Source organism: Anser cygnoides, chromosome 18, assembly GCF_040182565.1.
Source record: "Anser cygnoides isolate HZ-2024a breed goose chromosome 18, Taihu_goose_T2T_genome, whole genome shotgun sequence".
Lineage (NCBI taxonomy): Eukaryota > Metazoa > Chordata > Aves > Anseriformes > Anatidae > Anser > Anser cygnoides.
In genome coordinates this window covers 10,615,738-10,643,527 of record NC_089890.1, presented here as the reverse complement: position 1 = coordinate 10,643,527, position 27,790 = coordinate 10,615,738, and the positions used below count along the sequence as shown (strand labels likewise).

Sequence of the window (27,790 nt, the reverse complement as noted above, 5' to 3'; positions counted from 1 at the left end):
CGGGCGAGCGCGGGGCGGAGCGGGGCGCGCCCGCGGCCCCGCCGGGGATCGGGGAGCGGCGGAGGCGCGGAGCGGGGCCGCGGCCATGGCCGAGCAGCGGCGCCGCCGCCCCCAGCAGTAGCGCGGAGGGCAGCGGGCTGCGGGCGGGCGGCGCCGGGCCGAGCCTTCCTTCCCCCCCCTTCCCCGCACCTCTCCGCCCCATGGAGGGGCCGTACTCGCTGGGGGTGAGCGTGTTCTCCGACCAGGGCGGCAGGAAATACATGGAGGACGTGACCCAGATCGTGGTGGAGCCCGAGCCGCCGGCCGAGGCGCGCCGGGGCCCCCCGCACAAAGGAGCGGCGGCGGCCGGGGGCCCCCCCGGCGAGAGCGGGCGGCGGAGCGGGGCCGGCCCGCGGGCGACCGAGGAGGGGACGCTGCCCCCCGGCCGGCCCCCGAGCCGCTCCGTGGCCTTCTTCGCCGTGTGCGACGGGCACGGCGGCCGGGAGGCGGCCCAGTTCGCCTGGGAGAACCTCTGGGGCTTCATCAAGAAGCAGAAGGGCTTCGGCTCCGCCGAGCCGGCCGCCGTGTGCGCCGCCCTGCGCAAGGGTTTCATCGCCTGCCACCGGGCCATGTGGAAAAAGCTGCGTAAGTTCCAGGCGTCCTCCAGCCGCCGCCGTGCCCCGTCCCCTCCCGCAGGCGGCGGTCCCGGCCCGCCGCCCCCCCCCCCCCCCGCAGCCCCTCCGCGGGGCCCAGCGGCTAGAGCGGAGGGGCCGGGGACCCCCCTCCCTCCGTCCCCTTCCCTTCCAGCAGGCGCCGCCGCTGCCTTTCCCCGGGTTCTTTCTTCTCCCGGGCGTGGGACGGCCCGCCCCGAGCCCCCTCCAGCCCCGCGGGGCGCTGGGCACCAAGCGGGCTGGGACCCGCGGCGGTGAAGCGAGCGGTTTGGAAAACCGAGGGAAACTGGAGAGCAGAGAGAGAGGAAGAGAGAGAATCTTGGGCTGAGGATAAACTGCAGGGCAATTGTGCCGTGTAGCTAAAGATTGTAGAGCTGTAGTTTGTTCTGAAGGTATTGCAAGTTGGATGTCCCTGGTACCTTTATCGGAGGAGGTTCTGTATCGTTGTCTTGGGGAATTGTTAGGGAAACCCCCCCCCCTTAAGTTTCCCTCGACCAGAGTATCATGAGAAGTTACTTTAGTAGCCAAAAATGTTTGATTCCCTGTCTCTTGATCCCAACTGTTTCTGTTGAGTTCTGATGGAACGATGAGAAATGTGGCTGGTTCATACAGGGCTATAGTTTGCTCGCTTTACTGTTTGAGCATCAGGGAATATGCAGGGTACCTGCCAAAACAGAAAACACACTCAGTATCCCGAAGGTTATACGTAGTTTCAGTTACTTAAGTGCAGCACGACAGTTGGGGTCCTAAACAGGTAAGGCGAAGGAGAGTGCCAAGACGGGTGTCAGTAATCATTCTTGTCCTCTTCCTTCTCCCTGAGATCTGGTGATACTGCAGAATCGAGTTTCCTGAAAGGGTAAAGGTTATGGTTTAGGGTCTGGTCGTTTTTATGTGTGTGTTAATGTACAACGTAAGTAGATATATGTGTGTGTGGTGTAATATGTATTCTTTCAAGCATGTGAAAGCACTAGAAAGAGAAAATATATAAATAGCAAGCATATAAAAACAGGCAGGCAGGAGGGGAGTGCAGTAAAATCGGATCAAAAACGTAGACAAAGAATACTGACAGTTGGGCCTGGGAGGCAAACATAAAAAGCAAGAATTGCATTTACAGCACAGCGGGGTTTCGGTGGAGTGGTTTGGGGCTGGGGAGGAGGGAGGTGCGAGAGTATTATATTGTCAAAACGGTTTCGTTTTTTTTTCCTTGAATATCGAAATAGAGAAGTTGCGCAAGTGTCAGATGCTTGACAAGATGTGAGAGGAGGAATGGCAAGGTCAGGGCACGCTGATATTGGGCAGAAAGGAAAGGGTGTGAATTTTAGAAGCGCCAGAACTTGACCATAACCTTGATGCTGAGGAACGAGTGGTGAATGGGCACACGGCCTCCTGGGCTGCAGACTTGCACGATAAGGAGAAGGATGTGTGAACACAGGGAGAGATGGTGTGGGGACAAAGATAAGGAAGGAGTTCAGTTGTCTGGTTGTAGTATCCTTCATCTGTTCTTTGTCACTGTAACTATGTGCAGCTACAAAATGGAGAGAGGTGAAGTGACAGAATGCAGGAAATACTACTTTAATACAATGTGTTTAGTAAGTAATACTTTGGTTGTGGAACTAATTTAAGCTGTTGTTAAAAACGGCGTAGCTCTGGCTGTATTTGGTGGCAGTTCTAGGTAGGGTATATGGGAAACTTTTCTTCTGTGTAACATGTTTGGTCTTGCTGATTTCTTCTGTGTGTGTCTAATAGCTAGAGTGTAATGGGATAAAACAATTACTAATCTGGTTTATAACTTCTCATGCTGTGTTACGAAATCCCAGTGCAAATTTTGCTTGTAATAATTTTTCCACATCACCTTATGCAGACTGGATCTTTAACTCTGTATTGGCGAGACTGGGTATTTTAGCGTCGTGAAATGGGAGCAGGAGGCTGGTTTGGATTTTTGGTGTGAAACATGGGGAGTCTTCATTGCTCTCAGTTGGTGGCATTGGAAGGGAAGCTTGTACTCAGCTGCTCTTGGAAGCAGTGGGTCACCCCAGCAGCCATCTCCTGTGATTAACATGAAATGTATTGGTGATGAGTACAGCAGAAAAAATGAAACAGAAAAACACCCTTTTGTCATTGCTGGTGATTTGTGAGGTTAATTATGTTAATAAAATTCACAATTCTCTGTGTGTTAGAACTCCCAAAGTAAAAATTGTATTTGAAGCCTGTATCTACAACTGGCAGTGGTGGGAAAGGTTTCTGCAAGAAGCAGGCTCTGCAGGTCCTAGATTTTGATAGGACTTCGTTGGGGATTGCATTGTGTTGTTCCTTTTGTAACTCATCATTTGCCTAGTCAAAAGCTTGTTTGTAAGTGTTAAATTTATCTTGATACTATTTAAGCAATTTTTTAGTTAAAAAAAATACAAGTTACTAGTACTACTAGTTAAAACTTAGGAAGTTATATGCTCCTGCATTGCTTATAATTCTTCCATTAAATTTAATTTGAAGAATATTTTCATTTCTTCTGTAACGAATAGAATTTTTGTAATTTTCCATATGAAGTCATAATGTCAGTGTTATTCTTAGCAATGTTTGAGTTTATGGATGTGTCCTTATCTGAAAAGGAGCTAGACTACTTGAGGCAATGCAGATTTTCAGGATAATGTACATTTTTTTTAGTCTACAGCTGCATTAAAAGTTCATATAGCATTTACTTTTTGAAAGTTATCAAGATTTTTAGAATCAAACCAAATTGAAATGAGGTATTGTGGTTTGAAGCGTTTTAAAACGCTGCATGGATTTGTCTCTTGAAACCATCTAATGTTGTAAGGAACAAACTAGACTATAAATTTGATAGCTTCATATAGCTTAAGCACTTAACATGCATTCTTTTTTTTTTTTCTATTTTTTCTTGGAAGAGTGGGAGGTGCATCTGTTAAACTGGAAAATGTGATATTTTGTGGGCATGTATTGTGAGTCTGTAACAGTCGGGCGATGTTGTTAGTGCCCTGCTAGACGCAGATGTGGGTTTACCTCCTACTTGCCATTAGCATCAGCTGGTTCGCTTTGTGCACCGCACTGTTTCATAAGCAAAGTGTTTTTCAGTTCTAAACCCCCCTGGCTGTAGAGGAGTTGTGTCCATTCTGGGATGCAGTCATGTTTCTAGTATGTAGGTTAATAATTACATGACATTAAATACAGAACTGGGGATGTGGGCCCCACAAAGAAACTTTTCCTAACTTAGAAATCCCAGCATGCTAGCTAGATACATTTGTCCCTTCCTAAAGGTGTGGAAGTGGTATGAAATTCATGGACATTTCAGGTATAATATTGAAGTGTGAATTTTGTTTTGAGAGCTTTGTAGTGTCAGGATTTCTTTTAATTTGTTAACTTGGTGTGGCATTAAAAGTTGGTAACAGTCTGCTCTGAACTTACCAAAGTAAAGTTCTAAACTCGAAAGTGGATGGCTTTTCATCTGGTTGCTTTGAAGGGGTGTGTGCTAAGAAAATCTGTGTTTTTGTTAGGGCTGGTGTGGCCAGGTAGGGAAAAATAAGTGGTGTGTGTATATTTGAATAAAAAGGCAACTGAAGCTGAAGCTTCTACCACTGGAGGAGTTTAATGCTCATAACAGTGCATTACTGTATATTCTGTTAATTATTTAGAGGAGAAGATGCCTTTTGATCGTAAGTGGATCACTTGGACTACTGGGGTATCTCACAAAAGAAATGTAGGGCTTTCTGTTTGCTTGTTTAAGTTAAAACTATTTTGTCTTGCATCTAAATACTAGAAAAAAAGAACAAAGTAACAAGAATAGGCATTGAAAATAGCATTTGAATTTTGCTGGGTCGTGGTAGTAGGCAGGAAAAATTTAGCAAGGAAGAAACTTTCTTGATAGCAACCTGCTTTTTTTTTTAAGGGCTTTTATATAGTTTGCACTAAAGTTTTTTTTGACAAATTATTAAATTGAAGGAAAGGATGTAACCAAGTCAAATTTCCTAAGGCAAAACGATTTATACTTACTGCCCTAGGTAGCAGGTGACGATTTCAATTCGCTGGCTGACGTGCCAGCTATAACACCAGTTGGAATTAACTGGGTGAAGGGTGGTGTTTTTCAAGTAGAGGGAAAATTGTTGCAGAAAGATGTCCTATTGCTTAATTTATAAGATCGATTAAAAACGTAGTCCTGATGTGCGGAGGAGTTGAGTAAGTGACTTTGATTGTAGTACTTGAGCTCGGAAAAGAACTCAGGAGTTTTGACGCTTCTGTTCATTTATGATGAGACAATCTCTAAAGAAAGAAGTGTGCTGTGCTATGTGTAATACTCATTTCTAACCAAGAGCAAGACACAAACTGTGAAATGCCTTGATGATGGGCAGATGTAATTTCTAGTTCTATCGGAGCCTAAAAACTGAGGCTGCTCTACCATTCTTTTTCTCATAAGTGGGCGATTTCACTTTGTGCTCTTCATTTCCCATAAAGACTGATTTGACTCTCTAATATATTTTATTGCTATTGAGGGGTTGTTACACTGACAGAAACTCATTAGTTGCAGCTTGTTTTCTGTTAAGTGCATGGTTGAAGTCGTCATTACCACTTGGCTTCCTCCCTTGTTTGCTTTCCATTTGGAATGTGTTAAATTTAATATCCACAGTTAAAATTGCCAGACAAAGTACTTCCAATAAGCTGATTGAATGTTTGTGCTCTTGAAATAATGCTACTCTTAGGGAGAAAGTGTATTTTAGTATTTAGAACACATAGCTAGAAGCTTCTGTCAGGACTTAAATGTTTAAATGATGCTGGATATCTTGGTAGCTAACAATGAGGAAAGGCAGCTTTTATCAGCAGGCCGTCTATATTATACACGTCCGTCCCCTTCAGCACATCATCCCTGTTTTCTCTTTCTTGCCCTGGGCATCTGAACATTGTTCAGTGGCACTGGAATGTAATAAGTTCCTAATCTTTTGCTTCTGTTTTACATGTCTGCAGCTTAAAATATTTTCACAGGGAGGAAGGCCTAATTGATTTTCTTTTTTTGTGTGTTGTTATGCTGTAGGGAAAAAACCAAAACAGTGCTTTGGCTATCTGGCCTGAGTATTTCCTGCAAACAGAATGCATCACAGTGGAATTCTTGTATTGTACTGTGTAAGCACGGATTGCAAAGCACAGAAGATAAAATGTGACAAGGAGAAGAGTTCCCCTTCTTAGTTTGTCTGAAGACATGAGTGGGTGCAGTGAAGAAGAAACATGAGGTTGCTGTTGACAGTTGAAGTCAACTGATAACTGAGAACTTGAAGTCTGCTATCTGAGGGTACTGAAGTAGGGAGGAGGACTGGTATGCCTAATCTCTCTTAATTAGGATGTTGTCCCAGTCATTTAGTGGCGTTTTGGAAGAACAACTGGTGCGTGTAGACACGGAAATAGACAAGAAAAGGCATGAAAGAGAAATTTTGATTGTAGGTAAATTGTGAAAGTAGTGTAATAAGAAATTAGTTTTAAGGGCAAACGATTTGAGAAAGGAGGAGTTTAACCTAACCATACACAGCTCATACTAATAAAGGTATTTTATTGTTCTGAATTCAAGGAGTATCTTCTCTGTGAAAGCTTTGATGTTGGATAGCATACTGAAGTAATCTTCATTATTCAGTCTTTTAAAAGGAAACACGAATAAAACAGTTGAGGTTCAACTTAAAATATAAAATAACATTTTTCTTTCCTTTTGAGAGAATCAGGAGTGTCCAGACAACTTGATGTCCAGGCAAAATGACCTGATTTATGTCCCTACCTCTTCAGGCAGGGAAATGAACAGTAGATCCTAACAAAAAGCTCAATTGATCTGGTCAGCACTCAAGTAACACTTCCCACATACTCTTATTCTTATAGCAATGCTTGGAAAAATTAAACCTGAGGAGACAGTTTTTGGAATCCGATCTCTGTGCTTTCATATTGGCTTTGTTTCAATTTAAGCTGTAGCTGGGGGAGTGATGTTGTGAAAGTAGGGGGGGACCTCCGGGCACCGGTTTGCCTGGCCGTGCCGTAGTTGTGTGCACACCCTGTTGTAACATTATGCAAACCTCTGTGACGCAGCCTTGATCTTCAAAATGTTACTGGTTCTGCAGAATTGAAAACAAAGGTATTTTTGTTTTTTTTTTTCTCACTGCAGCAGAGTGGCCGAAGACCATGACAGGTCTCCCAAGCACATCAGGAACTACTGCCAGCGTGGTAATTATCCGTGGGTCGAAGATGTACGTTGCGCATGTTGGTGATTCAGGAGTGGTGCTGGGAGTCCAGGATGACCCCAAAGATGACTTTGTGAGAGCTGTGGAGGTGACACAGGACCACAAGCCTGAACTTCCCAAAGAAAGGGAGAGAATTGAAGGCCTTGGGGGCAGGTAACTGTCTGTGCTTTTCACTTCAGGTTTGATCTGAGCGCTATCCACGTCTTTCTCTCTCAACTGGGCTTAAGCTTGCTTGTTTTAAGGGGTGGCGAGCAAGTTGGTTAGTCTCACAGCCTGTTTATATTCCTTCACTCTCTATGCTCTGTTTTTATTGTTGTTTTTTTTTTTATTCCTAGCTTGTTAGGGAGTAACTTGGTGTTCCGGTGTTACACTGTTGTGCTTTTTGCTAAATTTCCTGGTGGATTCCGCTGTGGCTGAGATGGTTACAGTTCTAAGTGTTCATTGAAAACTTTGAAAGCTGAGGTTTGATCTATTTTCATTAAATTCTATGGAATTTTTTTTGGGGAAAAAAAAAATCTGCATTGTTCCTGAGGTGATACAGACAGACAACTGTTCAGTAGGCTCTTCAAAGCTTCTGTTTAAGGAACATGAAAGATACTAATTTGCAACAAGATACTGAGTTTGCTGTGTTTAAATATATGCTTAAAATGTGACGTTTTAACATATATCTTAATGTTAGTACTTTTTTCACTGTCAGGAGCTGGCAGATGTTTGTTAGAACATCTCCAAGTTGTGGTTGATGCATGTTCCCTGTGACTGAGGGTGAAAGCAGGCAGCCTCGTCAGATGGCACTAATGTTTTGAGACAAACCTCAGGGCTCGGATTTGGCATAGCTTCACAGGAGCTCTCTGTTCTTTCGTTCTACAGTACTGCACCAGATGGATGGGCACAGTTTCCTTCTCTTAGCAGTTCAGAGGCAGAGATCACTGAAGGTTTTCCTGTTGACATCATTCATACGAGAACCCTGTCAGCTCATTAACTTCCAGATATTTGTATTTCTAGCAGGTGGAAGCTGGTCAGTTAGCAGTGTTTGGGATGGTAGCTTTTCAGAAAGCAAAACTGCAAGCTACACTGAATTAGCCTAAATTTGTTAATGTATGGGTTTCCAAATCGTGTATCTCAGTGATTGAAAGTCTCCAAAGCTTTGAAGAAACATTCCCTAGAACTTTGTATCAGTGGAAATGGTTTAAAAAAAAAAAGTATATATATTTTAAAATTACTCTCTACAAATGCTCCTTCCGTGTTTTCCAGGGTGGGTGATAAAGCTGTACAGGCTGTTGTGAGGCAAACGGTAGGAGTGAGGTGAAACTTCAGTTACGCTTATTAACGTCCTCTCTGTTAAGAGAGTGAATTGGGAAAAGTTAACGTGAGAGCATGATTGGACTGTTCATTGAAAGTAGTATATTCCCAGTAACAGTCTCTGAGTATGGAATGAAGTCTTTTAGATAAAGACTTAGCTTTGTGTGGTCATTAGCGGTACAAATGGATGAGATAGATTTTAGGATGTGGTGTTTGCTGCACTGTGCATGCGAAAGGATGGAGCTAAACATGCCCTTGTTGTTAAGGCCTTTGAAGTCTCAGGAAGTGCATCTTGAATAGCTTCAGTATGAGGAATCTTGAGGCTGTTCCAGAGCGCCTCAGCTTCTAATTACCATTGGCTGTTCCTTGGATAAAAGCTAGCTTTTAAGTGTCTAGTTCTTGACTTGATTGGGCCCAAGCTTTGCTAGTTCCTTGCTCCGTTATCTCTTCTTTCTTGGTACCTCGTGCTCTCCCTCCTTCTTTCTTTCTGCCCCGTAATAGTTGGTTCACTTGCACAGTAGCTTCTCTTTTGACCCTTCTAAAGCCATCTGTGAGAACTAAAACCATTGTGCTCGGTGCCTTAGAGCAGGTGTTACCATTTAAAGGCAGAGCTGTTTCTTCCTGTGTCGTTTTCGGCAGATAACTATGAACAATCCCTTGTTTATTTCTCCCTCATGTTGGTGCACCAGTAAGGAAATTCCTACAGAAGGCTGCTCATTTCTTTTTTCCCAACTGTACTGTGCTGTACTTTACTGCCAAACTTGGGCAGATGGTGAACACTGAGGGAAGAACTACATGATATTTCCACCCAAGTGAGTTGATGTTGATGGTCTTCATCTGAGAAAAGCAAATTGTGTTTTGCTTTTTTGCTGACAGATTAAAAAGATATTTTTACATCTGGTTGTTGCAACTAGCCAGAATTTCTTCAAGTCTTCATTCCTCTACTTTTTTCTTTTCCTCTCCCTTCATCTCTCACTTTTCCCTTTGGCTTAATATGGAATGAGACTGTACAAGTGATACCAGGTGTTTTGAAATACTTAATTGTGTGGCAGACCTCACTGAGGGTGCCGTCATTATTGACTCCACATTTACAGACTTAACTGTTCTAATGTCATTGAAACTATTTTTCATGCTTTCGTTTCCATTCCTTTTTATAACCCCTGCCGCTTTCTGATGCTTTTAGTGTGATCAACAAGTCTGGCGTGAATCGTGTCGTTTGGAAGAGGCCTCGGCTGACTCACAATGGCCCCGTGCGCCGCAGCACTGTCATTGACCAGATTCCGTTCCTAGCAGTTGCCAGAGCGCTTGGTAAGTGATGCCTTTGTTTGGGAAGTGAGACACCACTACACGCAGGCCACCAGAACTGAATGACGCCCTGTTTTGCCAAAACACTTGGTTAAAAGGAATTCAGTTGCTTGCCTGGTTTATAAGGCCTTCTGAAAGTAAAGGCCTTATAAAAGCTTTTAAATATATTGTGGATTTCGTTTTTCAAATAGAGCTGTAGAAGGTGTCACTGGTGAATAAAGACCTAGTTGTACAACATGCAGGATTTTCAGTGTCACTCTTACAAGGATGATACTTTCTGTTGCACATGGAAACGTACAAAGCAGTTTGTGCCTCCGAGATGTAGAGCACGCTGTGTTGCTGAAATGGGAGGACAGTCATTCTTGACTAAGTGGTGGTAAGATTAAGTTTTGCTGCATAGGATATGTATCACTTTGGTCTTCATTTTCACGGTGAATCTGTTTTCTTTCAAGACAATGTAGAATTAACAAAAGGATAGAAGTCAGCCTTTGTCTGTGTTATCTGTAATTTGCCTTTGCAAAAGTAGTGGTAATGGGAAACTTTTTTTTTGAGGAACACTTTATTCAGAGGACAGAAAGGCATATTACAATACCGAGCAAACTTGTTATGAATGCTTTTTTGGGAAGTACTTCATAACTTGAAGTTTGTCCCCTCTTGCCCATATGTGTTAGTGTTTTCTAGTCAGTTGTTTTCCTTAAGTTTCACTGCAGAATTCCAATCTTCTGTTCATTTTCTTTCCTTCCAACTTCCCTCTGCCCCAGTGAGGAGTTCTCTATCCAGATACACCCAGTATAGGTTAGGTTTTGTGGAAATGTACCACGTTTTTACCTGTGAAAACTGTCCTGTGACTTAATTTCTTCTTGGCAAGCACGGCAGTTATGTGATAGTGTTGTCAGTGTTCCTAGATCAGTTGGCAGTGTGTCACGGGGACAGTCTGTTCCTGGGACTGTCTTCTTGCGATAAGTGCATAACATTACTGCATCTTATTTCAGAGGCAGTGATACAAGTTTTGCATGGATTTGTCTAGCGTCAAGCATTTTGCAGCGATAATTAACATTGTAAAAGATAGCTATGTGTCAAGGAGGAGGCCACAGGTGGCTGAAGTTATCTTTCCATAAAATTAAAAATTTAAGTTTAGTGACTTTTTTCTGCATATCTTAAAAATCTCATTGTGTGTCATATTTAGCTGCTTATTTTATGGTTAGTAAAACTGACTTGAGAGTTTGAGTAAGTTCATTGGAGTTAACAGATGACTAGCAAAGATTGTCATCACCAAGCAACATATCCTTCTTTTCCCCTTTTCTGCAAAGTATCTGTGTTCGTCATAGGTTACGTTTTGATAAGTCTTTCATTCCTACAATTTTGATTTTTTTTGTCTAAATAGCTCCATGACTTTTGATCTGATTGCTTGCAGCAAGTTGAACAAAAGGATTTGGCTGGGTTCTGTGTGCAGATGGGAATTCAAGGAATGATGCATCTGTTAGCCCCCTTTTGCATTCTTTCCAGTTATGTGGATGAAGAGGATTACTGTGGAGTTTTAGGCCCAAGAAATGGGAACACTTCTTCACAATTCTTGGTGTCAGTAGTTAAATTTGAACGCTTAAAAGGGGGCATTGGCAACTTGCAATCGTGTAGGAGAAAGGGGTTTACAATGTGGCGGTGTTTTGGTGTTTGCCTGCTCAAGGAGTCTCTGTAAGCCTTTTCACGTCCCCTTCTGAGGAGGTATGACAAACCTCCTGCAAAAAAGAACGCAGCTGCTTTGCTCTGTGGGACCCAGATGGTGCACAGACGCTCACAGTTTGGAAACAGGATTTAACTTCTTTCTGAGGCCAGCATGCCCCTTCCACTGCTTACAAAAGACCTACCACAACTAAAACCATTTGCATTCAAGCTATGGAAGCCTGCTCGACCTCTTGGCTGGCTCCCAGATTGCTACCCTGCTTGGCACAGCACTGCTACTCTGGAGCCTCTCCAAGCGGAGCAGTAACCATCAGTGCTGGCATACAGTGGTTACCAGTACTCTAGTCAAGCCCGCTAAGATCTTGTACAGTGATTCTGTTTTGCTAAGTCCAAATTTGGTGGCTGTTCTCGATAGAAATCCCATACTGCAAAATACAGGCCCCCCACTTACTATTTGGGCGAGAATTTTTAGTAGGACAGCAGGAGTCTCTTGACACTGCCCCACACTTCTGAGACAAATGGATACTTGTGAATTTACTGTCTTTAAAGCGGGCAGGTATCTGATTAAACATCTATGTTCTGTTTTCTTTTCTCGTAGAATACTTTACAGTACGTTGATGTAGTCTCATCCCTCCAGTTGTTAAGTTTAGTGCTCATTGTCAGGAATACAGCAGAAGTTTTAGGAATAGCAGGAATAAAACACTGGGGAAAAACAAGTTGGTCAAGTATTTGGACAGCCGAAAGGACACTGGCATGTTAGAAGTCTTTTTAGCCAGCTTAATTCTGTTGACATTCCCTTTACTATTTTGATTTGTTTAGTGTCTTTCTGCCCTAAAATAAGCATTTGTGGTATGTACTTCTTACTGATGCTGCTTCTCGTGGCACCAGTAACTGCGATTAAGTGATGTTTTATTTATTTATAGTCCCATAACAAATCAGAAGTGTTTAGGTTTTGTACTGTCTTTGTAAAGTACCTGTATGCTGCTTTTACTGTATACAAGTCTTGTGTCTTCTAATGAAATATCTTAAATTGTAGCACAGTGTTCTGCATTCCGAGCACAGCTATTTCTGCTAACCTTTTCTGTGAAATAAAAATGTATTTATAGCAGTTTCCCTTGTAATAGATACTTAATCCCTCACAGTCTCCGAGAATTGTTCACCTCTGGAGTTGCTACCCATTCTGAGCAGAAGAGTGTTTTGTTTCCTTCGAGTGCAATTCTTTGTGTAAGTTTTCTGGCATCCAGAGTTCCATGGTAACTGACCATTTTATTTGCCTGTCCCTATAACAGGTGTGAGGCAACTCAAAATACTTGAATACCCTTGTGTAAGGCAAGGATATGAGTGCAAGTGGCTGGATACCATACAGCCTGAATGCTCAGGGGCAGCAAGCTTACATGTAACTTGCTTGTGTGATTTGAACAGCGTGTGCCTTGCATCGTGCATTAGTTACTGTCTCTCTGCCGTAGATTTACAAGTTGGATTTTTCCATGTGGCACCCAGGAAGGCATTGTGGATGGACTCCAGTGAGCGTGCTTACAGGTGCATCTGGTAGGGAAAGAACTGAGAGAGGAAATAACTCTGAATGTGTAGCATAGTAGCCAGATTCGTGCTAGCAGAAAGGTTACATTTTTAGCACATGCTGGCTGTCTAAATATATTAATGTAGACCTTTGGTTTCTGGGACAAAATGCAGGATGATAAATACAAGGCTGTGACTGTACGAGACGATATGTCTTATGTTCCCATCTACAGAACCCTTTGTGGAAAAATGAAATGAAGAATTTTGATCTTTGGAAACCAGTTTTGAAGTGAAGTCTGGCCTAGCATCAGTAATACTTTCAAAGAGGGTATACAGAAGTATATGGCAGTAGAGCAAGTATACAAAAGTAGAATGGCATTGTAGCTGTTGTGTAATCTTTTTTTCCTTTGAGTGATGAAACCAGAGTCAAGAACCTGATAGCTGAACCATGCATTCACATGGCCACATGAAATTTCTTTTCCCAGGTTCTTATGTAGATATCTAACAGGCCCATTCCCATATTTTTGGTGGAGTGGCTTCCACAATACAGGATTAGTGTTTGTATGAAAAAAAATCAATTTCCTGCTGACCCCTAAAAGCAGCTATTTACCAGAACAGTGAACTCTGAATGTATAGTTGCTATAGGAATGTTAGCTCTGACAGTGATATGGAAGCTGTCTTCCAGAGCACCCTACTGGATGCCAGAATTGTTTTGTAAAGCTCTCTGAGCATGCATACCATGAAACCCTAGGGAGGAGGGAGTGGTTGACCTCAAACGATCTAAGTAGATTGTTGTATAAGGGTTTAATTTTTGGTGTGTGTGTGTACACAAGCGCACGCATTTTAAATCTGAATGGGCAGAGTTGCTAGACAGTATGTGCTTCTTGGGTTGTCTTTCCTGCTTGTGTGTAGGCCACACCATGAAGATTAATTGTAATGGATTATGTAAGCCAGTAAGTTATATTTAAACACTGCACGGCATTTTACAGACTTTACTGATACTGCTTTGTATATATGTATGCAGTGTATTTGGGTTTCTAGACTTGATCTGGATATGTCTTACTGCAGCTTCTACAGTTTTCTCCACCCCCAAGACAAGATATATATGTATGCCTGTACAAAATGCAGAGTGTGTACTTAACTGTGCAGATCTCTGTTAGCTATACAGATCACGTGAAGGCACACGTGGATCTGTTTAGCTCAAAAGAGAAAGTTTGGGGCTTTTTTCCTGCTTTTGGCTGGCTGTAGCTCTGTTTGCCTCTTTAGCTCTTTTTTCTTTTACAGTAGAAAAGCAGTAACGAATGTTTGTCCTGAAGGTGGTACTTCATCCAGGTTTGGTCACCAAAGTGTTCTTAGGTTTTATCCTTTGTCTTTAGCTAACAAATGCTGTATACGATTGGGTGTCTTTTAGAGCTTGCAACGCCACCTTAGTGTTGAAGGATTTAATTGAATGCCAGAAGTCATGAGTAGCTTTCTGCATGTCATTTTAGTTTCTCATCTTTGCTTTTGCATCCTAGTTCTCAGCCTTTTCTCTTGCGCTTACTTAATCAGTATGCTCTGGCACAGCCCTGGACTCAAACTCCTTTCTACTCTTGCTTGTTTTGCTAACATGCACGCAGGGATGAGTAGTCTTGGTGAGACTGTCTTATGGGCAATTTTTAAATCACCATTTGTTTTAACAGCAATTGAAAGAATTGCATTTGAAATATGGGCCTCTCGTCTGTGCTTTCATTTTTGACATAGTGTTGCGGGTAGAATTCTTGCAGCAGGTTTGACTTAAAGAATATGTAAATGAAGCTCCTAAAGGAAGGGTGAAGATTTTAAAGCCCTGAATACTTCTGGGTAGCTTTTCTGCTTGCTTCTACCTTCAATTTTGTCCCTGTTCCTCAGACTGAACTTTTTAATCATTGTTAGGTTCTGTGACAGGGACGTTATATTGCATTTGTCATTACACTGCTGTGAAGATGCCCTCTTGTGGCTACAGGATCAGGTTGTCATGTTTTGGTGAGAATGTTCCCCTACCCAACTCAGCCTGAATGGCCCTAAGTGGTTACTGTCTGTATTCATGTTGAGACTTGCCTAGCTTCCTAGCAGTATTGCCTCATCAGGAGTGGAAAAAAGTTCTGTAAGTCTTTGCTTTGTACTAAGACCTTTTAGACACATTTCGATTTTAAAAGATTTGGAATTAATCAAATTAGTCACTTTTTGACTGTGACTTAAAGTAAACTTTTATTTCCCCTATTAAAATTAAAAGATATATTTGTATTCAAAACAGCATTCTCCTGAAACATAAATGAACAATTGGATTTATGACTTTAGGACATATTTTTGCTATGAGAAGGCTTTGGACTTAATCCAATTCAGTCTACTTATATGATGGGTTGTTTTGTTTATAACCAGTTACTTTCCTGGCATCAGCTGAGTTGCAAGTGTTTTTTTCACTGTATTTCAAAAGGTAATAGTAAGCAGATAAGGTAGACTACATATTTTCATATTTTTATAGATAGCTGTATTAGTTTTCTGCTCCTTTATCATACGACTTCAAGTATCTATTTTTCGTTTGCAAGATGCAATGCAATTTTTGTGTAGATCTTCATGTATTAATCTGGTTCTAGTCATGACCAAGAAACAGGTGTGATTTTTCTGGAAGATTAGAAGGAACTATTTTAATCCCCCCCCCCTTTTTTTTGTTTGGAAAAGGAACATGCAAACTTTCCAGCAAAAGAAATATTCCTGGCTATAAGTTTTTTAGATAAAAAGGCTGTTAAGTTTTGTAAATGTGTGGGTTTCAGTTAAGAACAAAAATAGCGTAGCTCAAAGTGAAGTCTGAGAACCTGGAATTCCAGTTCTGTAATACTAGCCTTTGGCATGTCACATCATCTTGCTATCTCGGCTTTCCAGTCTGGTAGAGTCACTTGTCTGTCTGCTTGCTTTGGGACAGAATTAAAGATTTTAGTGTTTTGAAATGTCTAGTGAAAAATACGTTCTGCCTTGTGGTTTACCTTCTTCTCCCTCATTTCCTCCCAGAATTGTAAAAGAGAGGGTCCCATGTAAAGTGACTTCATTCTAGGTTTGCCACATACCTCTCAGCCACTGTGGATGCTGTGTTCTCCAGCTGGCCGGAGGAAGAGACACAGCTGACATTTAGTATTCCATCTATACAGCAGCTCTAAAAAGCATTTACTTAGTATGTGGTGCTCTGCCCTTTATTTATGAAAAAGAAAGAAGAGGAAAAAAGTGCCTTGCCCTAGTAACATGGCTTGGCCTTTGCTAGCTTGGAGTTAGAGGGTAATTCTTACAAACCCTTCGTGTGAAGTACTCTTTATGCAGCACTCTTCTACCTAGGATCATTTGCCTGCCTGATTAGTTTGTAATCGTGCAGCTTGTATACATCAGTTATTGTGTTATTTCCTAGATGGTTTTGGACCTCGGTAAGTGATGAGTACAGCTGAATTTAAAACTCACCGAGATGTAGTTCTCACTGCACGTGTACAGCAAACATAGAAAGCCACTTTGACAGAGGTGATGCCACAGGAAATTGTTTGAAAGAATGCATATCATGTTTTTTTCAAAAATGCATGTTTAATACATTTAGAAGCTTGAACTAGTCTAGCTCCTATTCTTTTCCTTTCATGAAAAATTTCTTTCCTCCTGTGGTATCTGCTAGACCCATTTTTCTCTCTGTTCCCCCCACACCCGTCTCCATTTGCGAGCAATGACAGCACTGCAGATACCTGGCATAGTTACAGATTCGCATGTGGATTTGGCCAAGGATGGTTACTACTGTATAACCAGGTAGTGTGGCAGCTGCTCTAATGCACTGACGACATGCTAGCTATTGGTTCCTGTGTCAGGCCTCCACCCCTGTTTGTAGTTACACCGTGACCTTCAAAGGGGCAGCTCTTCACAGAGGAGAGATGCTGTTGAGGTTGGAAGGCTTTCAGAGGCATCTAGGAAGGTTGAGCCCCTGGTTAGGAGTTTGGCCTTTGATTTGTGAGGTGTGGGTTCCTTTTTTCTTCCTAAAAACTATGCCCTTCAGCAAGTTTCTTGTTGGTGGAGTCCGTTATAACCAGTGTGATATTCTGGGTTATCACTGTGAGGAGCCTTCTGCCTCTTGGAGGAAGGCTCTCTGAAATCACTGTGACTTTAACTTGGCTGTTTCTCAGGGAGAGCAGCAGATGGTTATGATGACATATATGTGGATGAACCAAAACTAAATAGCATCAGATTATTTTTGTATTACAGCAAAGTATTTTTAATCAAAAAATGATTCAGCTGAAAACATTGAGTTTTCATAAATGGGCATACTAGCAAATAAAAGCAAAAGCAAATTCCCATGTTGGGAACTGATTCTGAGATCTGGTTGTCGTAAGATTCCAAGGCTCTTGTTTGTTTTACCTGTTGTGTCAGTGACAGGCACAATGTGAAGAACTCTGTGTATGAAGACTTTTTTGGCAATTAATATACAATAATTGCTGCACTGGAGCTCAGCTTTTCTGTTACAGTATTTATTTTGATCTTGTTGCCAGCTGGCTGGCTTTGTTGCAAGTCTGTGGAGGGAGAATGTACCTCTATACGAGCAGGCTCAGCTTTTAATTAGTATTTATTAGAAGCATGTGTTTGTCTACGGCTGATGCAATGGAGGTGAATTGGCACTTTAATAAGGATGGACCATCCGTGCTTGCTGCCGTGAAGTGGCATAATTGAGTTGAAGTATTCCTGATTCTGGAGAAGTCTTTTCAGCTGGTTGATAGCTTAAGGCAAAGCTAATGGAAAGAAATAGGAAGACAAAAAGCTTATGTATTATCTTTAAAAGGGTGGTGAAGGATGTAGAAGGCAGCTATGAACATGTTATCTGAAGCAAGCGAAAAGCAAAGGGGAAAAAAAAACTGAGCCTTACTTTTTAAATTGGAGTTCTTTGACATTTTTATTAATTTCTACTTCTAAAGCCATGTGTTCTGTACAGAAAAATATAGCCAGTGCTTGCAAATAATGTCATTTCTTGTTGCTTATCATTACAGGAAGCTATTTATGAACTATTTAGTGGAAATTTTAGTACTATATAGTATGTTACCAAAACCAGAAAACATAGAAAAACCCCCATTGCAGCATTAATTGTGTAAAAAGGAAGACAAAGTGTTAGTGCAACAGAATACCATTCTTGATTTAGAAGTCCAACATTAGAAAGACGTATTTTTTGTGTGTATCTGATAAATAAGATTGAAATAAGTTAATATGGAAAATAAATTTTTTCTGCTGGAGTGGTTTTTCCTTGAGGATGGCTTGGAGGAAGCACTTGAACCAGCTGATGTTTTGATTGAAATGTGACTTAAGTTTTACATTCAGTTCAGGTCATCTTCACTGGTGAGGTGACCCCAAACTCATTCACACAGCAAGGAAGATTTAAAAATAGAAAGGTTCACTGCATGAGGCCTTCCAGGGGAGAGGCTTTAGCTCTCATTTTCTGCTTTCCTGCTGGAACCCAGGTGCTACTTGTGCTCCTGTGGCTTCTTTCCAAGTCCACGATTTGGCACATGGTGTTCAGCTGGAAAGGCACTCTGAGCGCTGCATGGCTTTGAGAGTGATGATAATGTTATGGAAGGAGGAGAAATGAGAGGAAAAAAGTTAATAAGGGAAAGGTTTCAATCTCCTCCTTTGCTGTCTTTGTTCCTTCTTCATGGCACCCGCATAGACAAATACACGTACAGCAAGACGTGTGCTTCTGTATTGGTTGGATGGCTGTGGAGAATTTCAGGTTGAGGGAATAAAAAGAGCAAGTTTTCTAGTTGTTTTTTTCTTTTTCTTTCTCCGAGCATTTCTTTCTAGGGTGTGCGGAGCAGCACATCATTGTCATTCAGGCTAAAGTCTCATGCTGCATGATCTCCCAGCCTAATTTTACAAACTGTATTGTGATTCTCTATACAAGCAGTGAAGAGTTTGTCCAGCTGTAAAGCTTTAAACAGTGCCCATAACTGGAAAGGCTGACTTTTGCAAGCTTGGTTTGGGTTCAACAAAGTCTTAAAATAAGGCTTTGCTTCTGTTTCAGGATAGTTCTAGTTGTTCAAATAAGTTTTAGTTTGGATATTGAGGTTCCACTGATTTTTAGGTATTAATCTGTTATTTCCTTCTTTTTCTGAAAATCTTAGTTTTTGAGAGTAAAGGCCTCTTGTAAATATAGGTTGGTTTGAATGCATTTTTACTTAAATAGCTACATATTAATAAATGTGATCAGAAAGTGACAGCAGCAGAACAGTAATCGCATTGTAATTACATTGCATTACTGTCGGTGACTTGAGACTGGTGGTAATTGTTTTCATGGGAACCATTTTCAGTAGTTTCCAAGAATAATATCGCTTGAAATATAACAATTCTGAAACATTTCCTCCTTTGCTAGGTGATCTGTGGAGCTACGACTTCTACAGTGGTGAATTCGTTGTGTCGCCTGAACCTGACACTAGTGTGCACACAATTGACCCCCAGAAGCACAAATACATTATCCTTGGCAGTGATGGATTGTGGAACATGATCCCGCCTCAAGATGCTATCTCCATGTGCCAGGATCATGAGGAGAAAAAATACTTCATGGTGAGCACAGTTGGTATCAGTCATTGGGGAAATTTAACGCTGCTTTCCTCTTAAAAATTGCTGAGTCTGGTATGTGTGCAATGTACCGAACAGCATTGTTGTTCAGGCATATTCAATAGCTTTGCCATAACGTAGGGGTTGTTACAGCGCAGCTGATATTGTGCTTGCATGTACTGTCAAATACAATTCATGTTAATAATGTTCTTTAATTGCCATTTTGGGGAAATTTGACTACCAGGAAGGGGTCTGTGATTAAGAAGATAGAAAATCCTTCCTGTAAGGAAGTTATACAAAATATTGTCTGAAACCAAAATTTATTTCATATTAAAACGCATGTTACAATGCAGACAATTGTCAATTGTTTTTTGTGATTTTTTTGGAAAAAAGTCTGAATTACATTCTTACCGGGTTTATTATACAAAACAGTTGAGACAATTTAATCAGCGGAGCATCTAAGCATCGGTTAGTAAATAGTCTGTAAGCCCCTTGAAAGAGTTCTGGAAAGATTGCAGGATGTGTTATGGCCAGCCTATTTATAGAATTCATTTGCATCGGTTGTAAAGTTTAAAGCACTTAGTGTGTGTATATGGATTCTACCATAAACTGACTTTAAAGCTTCAATTAGTATTTCCTCATGTTTCTGGATCAAGCTACTTTAGCACATGACATAAGAGTAGATTATCTCAGCTTCTGCCACATAAACTGTCTTCAATTTATAAAGTAAAGTGGACTTAATCGCTTTCTCTGTCTTTCTTCTAACATAAAGGGAGAGCACCGACAGTCTTGTGCCAAAATGCTGGTGAACAGAGCCCTGGGCCGGTGGAGGCAGCGCATGCTTCGTGCAGATAACACCAGTGCCATCGTAATCTGCATCTCACCATTGCAGGATAGCAAAAGCAACTTGGAAAATGAAGAATTGTATCTCAACTTGGCAGAGAGTCCCTGCTATAGCAGCCCTGATATGAATGTCATGACACCCTCCCGCTGCTGTACCCCACCTGTCAAGGTAACGCTTTTTTTTCAGTGTTTTATATGTTCCACATTGAACTTACTGGCCTCTCAACTTAAACCACCATTTAGTGTTTTTTTTTTAACTTCAGTGGACTAGGCTGTGTGTATGGCTAAATAAAATATTTCAGTTGTAGGACAGTAACTTGACAACAATTACCTGGCCATATCCTCGGTACTTCTTGTAAGTCAGCGTGCAATACTTTAGAGAAAAAAACTTTTAATAACATTTCTTAAAAGATTTTGGAGCGCCAAAGAGAGTATTAAAGTAGGAGTGTCTCAGAATTGCTGAATTTCAGGATACAGTGTTTTTGTAATTCTTAAAATCCTAATAACTTAGTAGTAGTTCTTGATTTGTATGTCCTCTTCAACATAAATAATTAAGTTTATGCATGTAATTCACACAATTTTAAATACAGTATTTCGTAAAAATCTGAGTTCTTCTACAAAATCGGAAGTAGACTTGAAAAAGGGGTCAGAGGTTCAAAATCCCCAACCAACCTTAACAGCTGGTAAATTGCAGACTGCCTCTGGAGGTGTTCGTAACTATGTAGATTGTTTTCTAAGGTAAAGATGGATTAACAGATTCAGATACACATAGTAGAGAATGATTTCTGCTCAGATAGGGAGATTGTACTATGGTCATCTAGTTGGTTTAATGTTCTTTGTTAGAGGAAAAGATGTAATACAAGATCTTTATTGGGATTAGAAGCTTTACCCATTAATATAAAGCAGAGCTGTTTGGAAGCTTTTTTTTCCCCTCTAAAAACTAGAGTGGAGTTATGAGTGGATATTTGCTTCAGTAATTACCAGCTGTTCCTGATTTAAGTAACTGTCCTTTGATGTTTTTGAAGCATCTTTGGATAACTGTCCTTCAGGCCAAGGAAAAAAAAAAAGGCAAAAATAAGAAGGGCAGTCCTTAACTGCGAAGTTCCCTTCGCAGAGACAAGCTGCTAGTAAAATGGCAGGCTCAACCTTTCTCTCTCCTTCTGTTCCATCCAGTGTAGCAAGAGCTCAAAATTGTGTGAAAATTTTTTTGAATTGTAAATACTCCTGAACTTCTAAGTTGTAGTACTTGTTTTGTGCTCTAGCTATTATCAGTACTTATTGAGTAAGCCTTGAGCTATGTTGATTGCAAAATAACCAGGAAGTAGCATTTCTTAATAAAGACATAGTGAAGATACCTTCTGAAGATTCCCCCTCCCTGTATAAGTAAATTCAGGGAGCTGTGATGTGTGCACCTATTTGAATTGCAGCAGGTGGTCATAAGTAGTGGAGAGATTAAAACTCTAGACAACTAATATTTTTGGTGTTTTCCTTGTAGACAAGGCTTTAGTTTACTTAATGTACAAAACCCAAAAGAAAACTTTGGCTACAGGTATGCGTTGGTATCATGTATAAATTCGTTCTACTTTGTTTTTCTCCTCTTGGCCTTTGTATGGTGTTGCCAATTAAAAAACAAAGAATCCTATTTTCTCCCTATATTTTTATTAAAAGTATTAATGTAATATGAGTTTCTGCTTGAAAGGCAATATACAACTGTCCTCTGAGTACCTGTAAGTATGGGAGGAAAAATATAAGGAGGAAGTTGAGGAGGAAAAAAGACAGAAAAAGGCCCCTGTACTGTCTGAATAATGAAACGTTTTGGGGGGCTGGGGGACAAATGCCTCCAGGAAGATCAGAATAAGTAAGATGTCTGGGCAGTGGTGTCTGGGCAATTTGTGCAAAAAAAAAAAAAAAGAGCCTTGTGCAGTTATCTGTAAGTATATTCAGTTAAGTATATCATTGAGTAATATCAGTTTTTTTGTAGTCTGAAGAACCTTACCAGTTAGATAAGAAACCACAATGGAAGGAAAGATGTATTTTCAAAAACTCTGGTTTCTGTAATGGCTGGACTGTCAACCTCATAGGAGGGAAAAGCTCTTCTTTTTGTGCAATCAATCCTGTTATTGATTGCAGAAAATAAATTACAAGAATTGATGAGAATATCCATTAGCAAAAGAGTATTTAAATACATTGATACATAAAGCCGCAGGTAAATAGCTGATCTAAATTAGATAAGTAATTAAAAAAAATCCTACTGAAGTTTTCCAAAATCGCTGCAAAGAAATGAGAGGTGATTTGTCAGATCAGTCTGAACTCCTAGAAGTCATTGTGGCATGATTATGGGCAAGAGTGGATAGGTCAGGAAAAACAAGAGGTAGCAATGAAATGAAGTTGTATCTTTTGTCAGAGAATGGGGGGGAAAAAGCATTGGATATCCTTGATTCGTAACAACTGCTACCTTCCAAAAACAATTAATTTTTGGAGATAGAGTAAATCAAAGTTTCTCAATTAAATAGATGTATTTCTTAATTACATATCCTTCTGGCATCAATTACTAATACCAAATTAATTCTATTGTTCCTGAGGCCAGTGACAGAATTTGATTGACTAGATTGAGAAATTAAGTTGGTGATTCATGTTTTATTTCTCGTTTTGTTACATCAGTCTTCAGCAGACTTCCTGCAGTCCATCCTCTGACTTCATTTGGCTTCCCAAAGCCTTACCCGATCTCAGCTATTCATCTTAAGCAAAAGATCTTGGCAATAAGAGCCACAGTGTTAAGTGCCTTGCACAATATGAAACATAAAACCTAAGTATTGGCTAGAGACACAATGTCAGAAATGAAATTGAGCAGATTAAATAATGTTGCCAGGGCTGTTCTGAATGCGTCATCTTAGCTTTCTTATGAAATGAGTTGAATAACCATCCGTAAAGGTCTTCTCTCTTGTATTGCTAAATGGAGAAGGAAGAAAAAAAAAAAACTAAATGGCTTTATTAATCTACACATGTGGAACAACAGAGGAGTTAAAGGAAGTGGAAAATGAAATCTAGATGCTAGAAACAATTCTGATAATCTTTTCTTTTGGAGTGTATTTTATCAAACCTTACTATTATATTTTTCAAAAGTGCTGAGCAGTCATGGATTTCTTTTTGAAGGTGAACTGAAGTTACTCTGTAGCTTAAAGCATTTAGATCTTGCTCAGATGGTGTATTTACTTGGTTTAATTTGTGTGCACGTTTGAGTTTTCAGCGCACTAATTTCTTAAGACTGTCATTGCCATTTGCCTTACGTTTATGGTATGTAATGTGGCCTTGAAATTTACTTCTGAAGGACTTGCTGAGTAGCTAGGGATTTCTCCACAATTAAATCTTTAATAAGGTTATAATTCATATCTTCAGGGCACTGCATAAATACTAATTTTCATAATCCCCCTGTGGATAGGGAAAGTAAGTATTGTCCCCGTTTTCCTGTTGGTAAAACTGAGATTGAGGCAAAAGCACTTATCGAAGGCTGCAGAAGGGATGAATAGCTGAAGGTAGGATTAGCAAGTCCCTGGTTCTCAGGACATCACACTAAGCAGCCTCTCTTCAGAGTACCCAATAACTGTGCTTCATACAGAGTGGCTGGGTGTAGTGTGGTGAATGGAATTAGTTCCTTTCCAAGTTGTAGAGCGTACAGCTAGGCAATAAAACGCGTTACTTAGCTGTGAGGAATTGGAAACAGCAAATAGTAATTCTATTTTTAGAATGTTTGTCCAATTAACTTTTGCTCCACCTTCTGTATATGATCAGGACACCTAGGGTATGAAGAGTGTGCCCTTCTCGCTGATAATCTCGTTGTTCCCTAACTGAGAGTTCTAAATGTGGCGGGTCAGAGTTCTGCTGTTTGCCTTAATAGTGCTTGGCCATCTGAGGTATAAAATCTTCAGAGGCAGTATGGGTGCACACATCACAGAATGAGGCAACTCGTGTCTGCATTTTGGGACATGCTACCGATGAAAATCCCAGGACAGACTGCAGGCACTGCGTTCTACATGGCTTCCTAAATTAACAAAGATATATGTTTATTCCTTACATAAGTTGCTTTATAGCAGCAAAAAGGAAGATGCACGGGATGGAGGTGTCTGAACAGCCCTCTGAATTAAAAGATTGTCTGCCATTATGAGATGCTTGTGAATTGAATGATGGAAATAAAAGCATTTAGAAAGTTGGTGCGCACAAAGTACCAAGCTCAGATCCACAGTATGCATCTGTTTCTGCCTCTCCATCCCTGCCTCTCAACGTGGGGGGGAAATGATCCTGTTCTAGAGTGGAGTTTTTCTGTCTCTGATAAGATTTAGAAATGTTTTGTTATGCAGTCTCCGCCCTCAAAGGATAATAGGAGTAAAGTGATTTTATTTATGCCTAAGTATTTTTTTCTTTCCTTTCAGCTTTTAGAAGATGATCCGTGGCCACGACTGAATGCTTCTGAGCCTGTTCCTTCCCTTGTGCATAGCAACATGATCTCAGAGAAGTACGTAGAGCTGCCAAATGAGATTGCCAAAAGCAATTCACCTTCATCAGGAGCAACCCTGAAAGATTCAGGCCCGCAGGAAGAGAAATGCGGCAAAGCATTGGCTTTGAGGATACATGAATCCTATAGTAATGGCTTGTCAGTAGGTCTCTCCCCTTCCAACTCCACAAATTCAGGCACGGACCAAAAAGGCTTCAAGGTGTCTCCTAGTGGCCAAACAAAAGCCCAAGATGCAGAGAGGACACCCACAGCAAACTTTAAAAGGACATTAGAAGAATCCAACTCTGGCCCAGCTATGAAGAAGCCGAGACGTGGCCTGAGTAGAAACATTACTGTCCAACCAGAAGGCATGTCCACAACGCCACAGCGCAAAAACTCAAACAAGCTGACCATGCGGCGCAGCCTGCGGGGCCAGAAGAAGCTTGGCAATTCACTCTTCCATCCACCCAGGAAAGCAGCCTGTGTTTGCTGAAGGGCATTTGTGTAAGGAAGTGTATTTTGTCCTGATTAGAATTTTAAAGTTGGTGCAGAAGTTTGAAACTCTTCCCGTTTATCCTTTTTTAAAGTAGAAACTTTTTTTGGTATCGAACAGCTTTATCCCAGCCTTGTACTTGCTTGTATTATAACTGTGAATTTTGTAGATGTGTAGGGTATAAGTCACTGTAAAATGTGTGTAAATTTGTTTTCCCTTCATATAAATGTAGTCTCTTTTCTTCCTTGTATAATTGTTACAGCGGGGCTAAACCTTGTTTAAAAGAAAGTCTTTTTTGTTAATTTACTAAGGTCTTGAATTTGTATACGCTTCTTGTGATGAGAATTTCACAACTTTTTCACTAAAGTAAATTATTAAACAGAATGGAAGATATGTATTTTCGTAGTACTATATGTTCCACCTAAAGTATGTCTTTTAGAGAATACACTAGGTCTATATTTTGTTTTTAAATTTTAGATTTCTCTACTCAGAAATGTATGTGGAAGCAGAGATGTTGAGTCTTGCTTTACGGGGCTCAATGTCAACATCTTTGTTAATTAAAATACTATGCAGTATCTTATCTAGTTGCATTTTTGTAACATTAATAGGCAAAGTATTTAGCAAAAAAAACAACCTGTGTTTTAAAAATTCCAACTCCCAAAAGCATCCTATAAAGCCATTCCCCATCCCTGTTACAAACGGTGGCATTTCTATCCAGGCATAAATGTATGTCCTACGGAAGCACGAATTTTCTGCTATTCCAATACTGATGGTGCTGCTAATATCTTTCAACAGAAGTTCTTAAGTTATTTTATGACAATTTCATTGAGTACGTGGATCCATGTGTATGTTCACTTAAATAAAACGTGGAAATTTGATGGGGTGCCTTTTTCTTTTTTATAATTTCAAGCTTAAGTACACTCATTTTGTATTTATTAAAGTCTAATACTCTCTCCTTCACCTTCACTGTGGCTGTTTAATGAAACGGGACATCCTGCATAGCTGTACTAGGGAACAATTCTTGGCATTTTATACTTAATGTGTTTGTTAAAGTGTAGCAATATATAACCTGCATTTTTTTTTTTAATGGGGAAGTAAAATGCCAATACTTCATTCCAAGGGCTAGGGTGGTATTTTTAGAATCTAATTCTTTACTGCTGGCACAATAAAACATGGGCTGGAATTAGGCCTGCTATCTATATATGTTACCATGGTTACAGAAATCCTAGAGGAATTGCACACTTTCTGAAAATGTATAATTCTCTTTCATCCAGCCAGTGAATGCAGCCCAATCTTACAAGATGAAAGTAATGAGCTCTGTCCAAATTGGATTCAAGAATTTATTTGTGTATATGGTTGTAACCTATGGTTAACAAAGTTTTATTATAACCAGTGTTGAAAATTGTATGCTACATGGGAGGGGGGAGGGGGGAGAACATAAAAGCTAGCTGTAGCTATATACACACTTATCTAGCAACTAGCAACACTCCTTGCAACAAACTATGATGGTAATTGTCTATTTTCAATTTTACCTTGTGACATTCAACTAAAAAAAAGTCACAAAAAATGCAAGTGTAACAGTTCCATATCTGTATTATAGAATTAGAATATCCGAGTTGGAAGGGGAGGAAGGGGACCCACAAGGATCATCACATCCAACTCCTGAGTCCCCAAAGGACCACCCAAAACCTCAGACCTGAGTCTGAGTGTGTTGTCCAAATGCTTCTTGAACTCTGGCAGGCTCAGGGCTGTGACTGCTTCCCTGGGGAGCCTGTTCCAGTGCTTGACTAATGCTGCTGCTTATGATGTAAAAAAAAAAAAAAAAAAAAAGAGAAAAGACTGATTACATAGATGCAAAATTTATTTTTTCATTAAACTTGGTTGCATTCAACTGTGGTGCCTCCTTCTGTTTACTCTTGACAGTTCTGGTCTTGGGCTTCTCCAGCTGGAGAGACAGACACCTGCTTTTTTTTTCACTTTTAACAAACTAGACAAAAAACAGGCTTCTCTTTTCCTTTTTATTTTTTCTTCCTGGGAGAGCCGTTGAGTGATAGTAAGGGTTAAACACACAAAGCTCCTCAGCAGTAGAGAAACTCCCTTGCTGATGTGGATTGGCTGCAGTTTATTTTCCCCACCTATGCTATCATTTGACTGCCCTGAAATTAATTAGCGGAGCTGAGACGGGCGGTGTGGCAATGTGTAGCTGAGGTGTTAACGCAGTCCCTGTTCCATAAATCAGGTCTGAGTCACACAAGCTGTTTGTGAAACAGAGCTCCAGCATGTGCAAGGAAACAGTTCCCCGTCATCAAAAAACAGCTGAGCGCCTGTGGTGGTTCAAGAAAAGCCTGACACTTTTTCACCCTATGATGGGACAACTTGTTTAAAGGCTGGATGTGGCACTTAGGGACATGGTTTAGTGGGTGACATTGGTGGTCAGGTGATGGTTGGACCAGGTACGTTTAAGTATTTTCCAACCTTAATGATTTGATGATACTAACTTGCTGAGATGAGAAGCCACGATTTAAAACTTCCCTCATGCTGAGAGGAGCAGGGAAGGAATCCTAGAATAGGCCCTGGGGGAGCACAGAGTCCGACTGCTGGCCGTGCACAGCACCTCCCAAATACTCAGACGGGGTGTCTGAGCATTGTCCAAACACTTTTTGGGCTGTGTCACGCTCGGAGCCGTGCCCCCTTCCCTGGGGAGCCTGCTCCGGTG

The 27,790-nt window shown here is 40.8% G+C and overlaps 1 protein-coding gene across 2 annotated transcripts; it reads left to right on the top strand.

Moving 5' to 3' along the window:
* The first annotated feature begins 11 nt into the window (after positions 1 to 11).
* PPM1D (protein phosphatase, Mg2+/Mn2+ dependent 1D) lies at positions 12 to 25,952 on the top strand. Of its 2 annotated transcripts, XM_066979609.1 has the most exons (7): positions 12 to 465; positions 571 to 624; positions 6,793 to 7,021; positions 9,351 to 9,475; positions 19,065 to 19,255; positions 20,022 to 20,261; positions 24,520 to 25,952. In XM_066979609.1, exons 1-7 carry the CDS (start codon positions 201 to 203, stop codon positions 25,072 to 25,074), a joined length of 1,659 nt encoding a protein of 552 aa, XP_066835710.1. In that variant the 5' UTR covers positions 12 to 200; the 3' UTR covers positions 25,075 to 25,952. The 2 variants fall into 2 exon arrangements, with proteins under 2 accessions (XP_066835710.1, XP_066835709.1); XM_066979608.1 differs by having other exon boundaries at positions 12 to 624.
* The last annotated feature ends 1,838 nt before the right edge of the window (positions 25,953 to 27,790 follow it).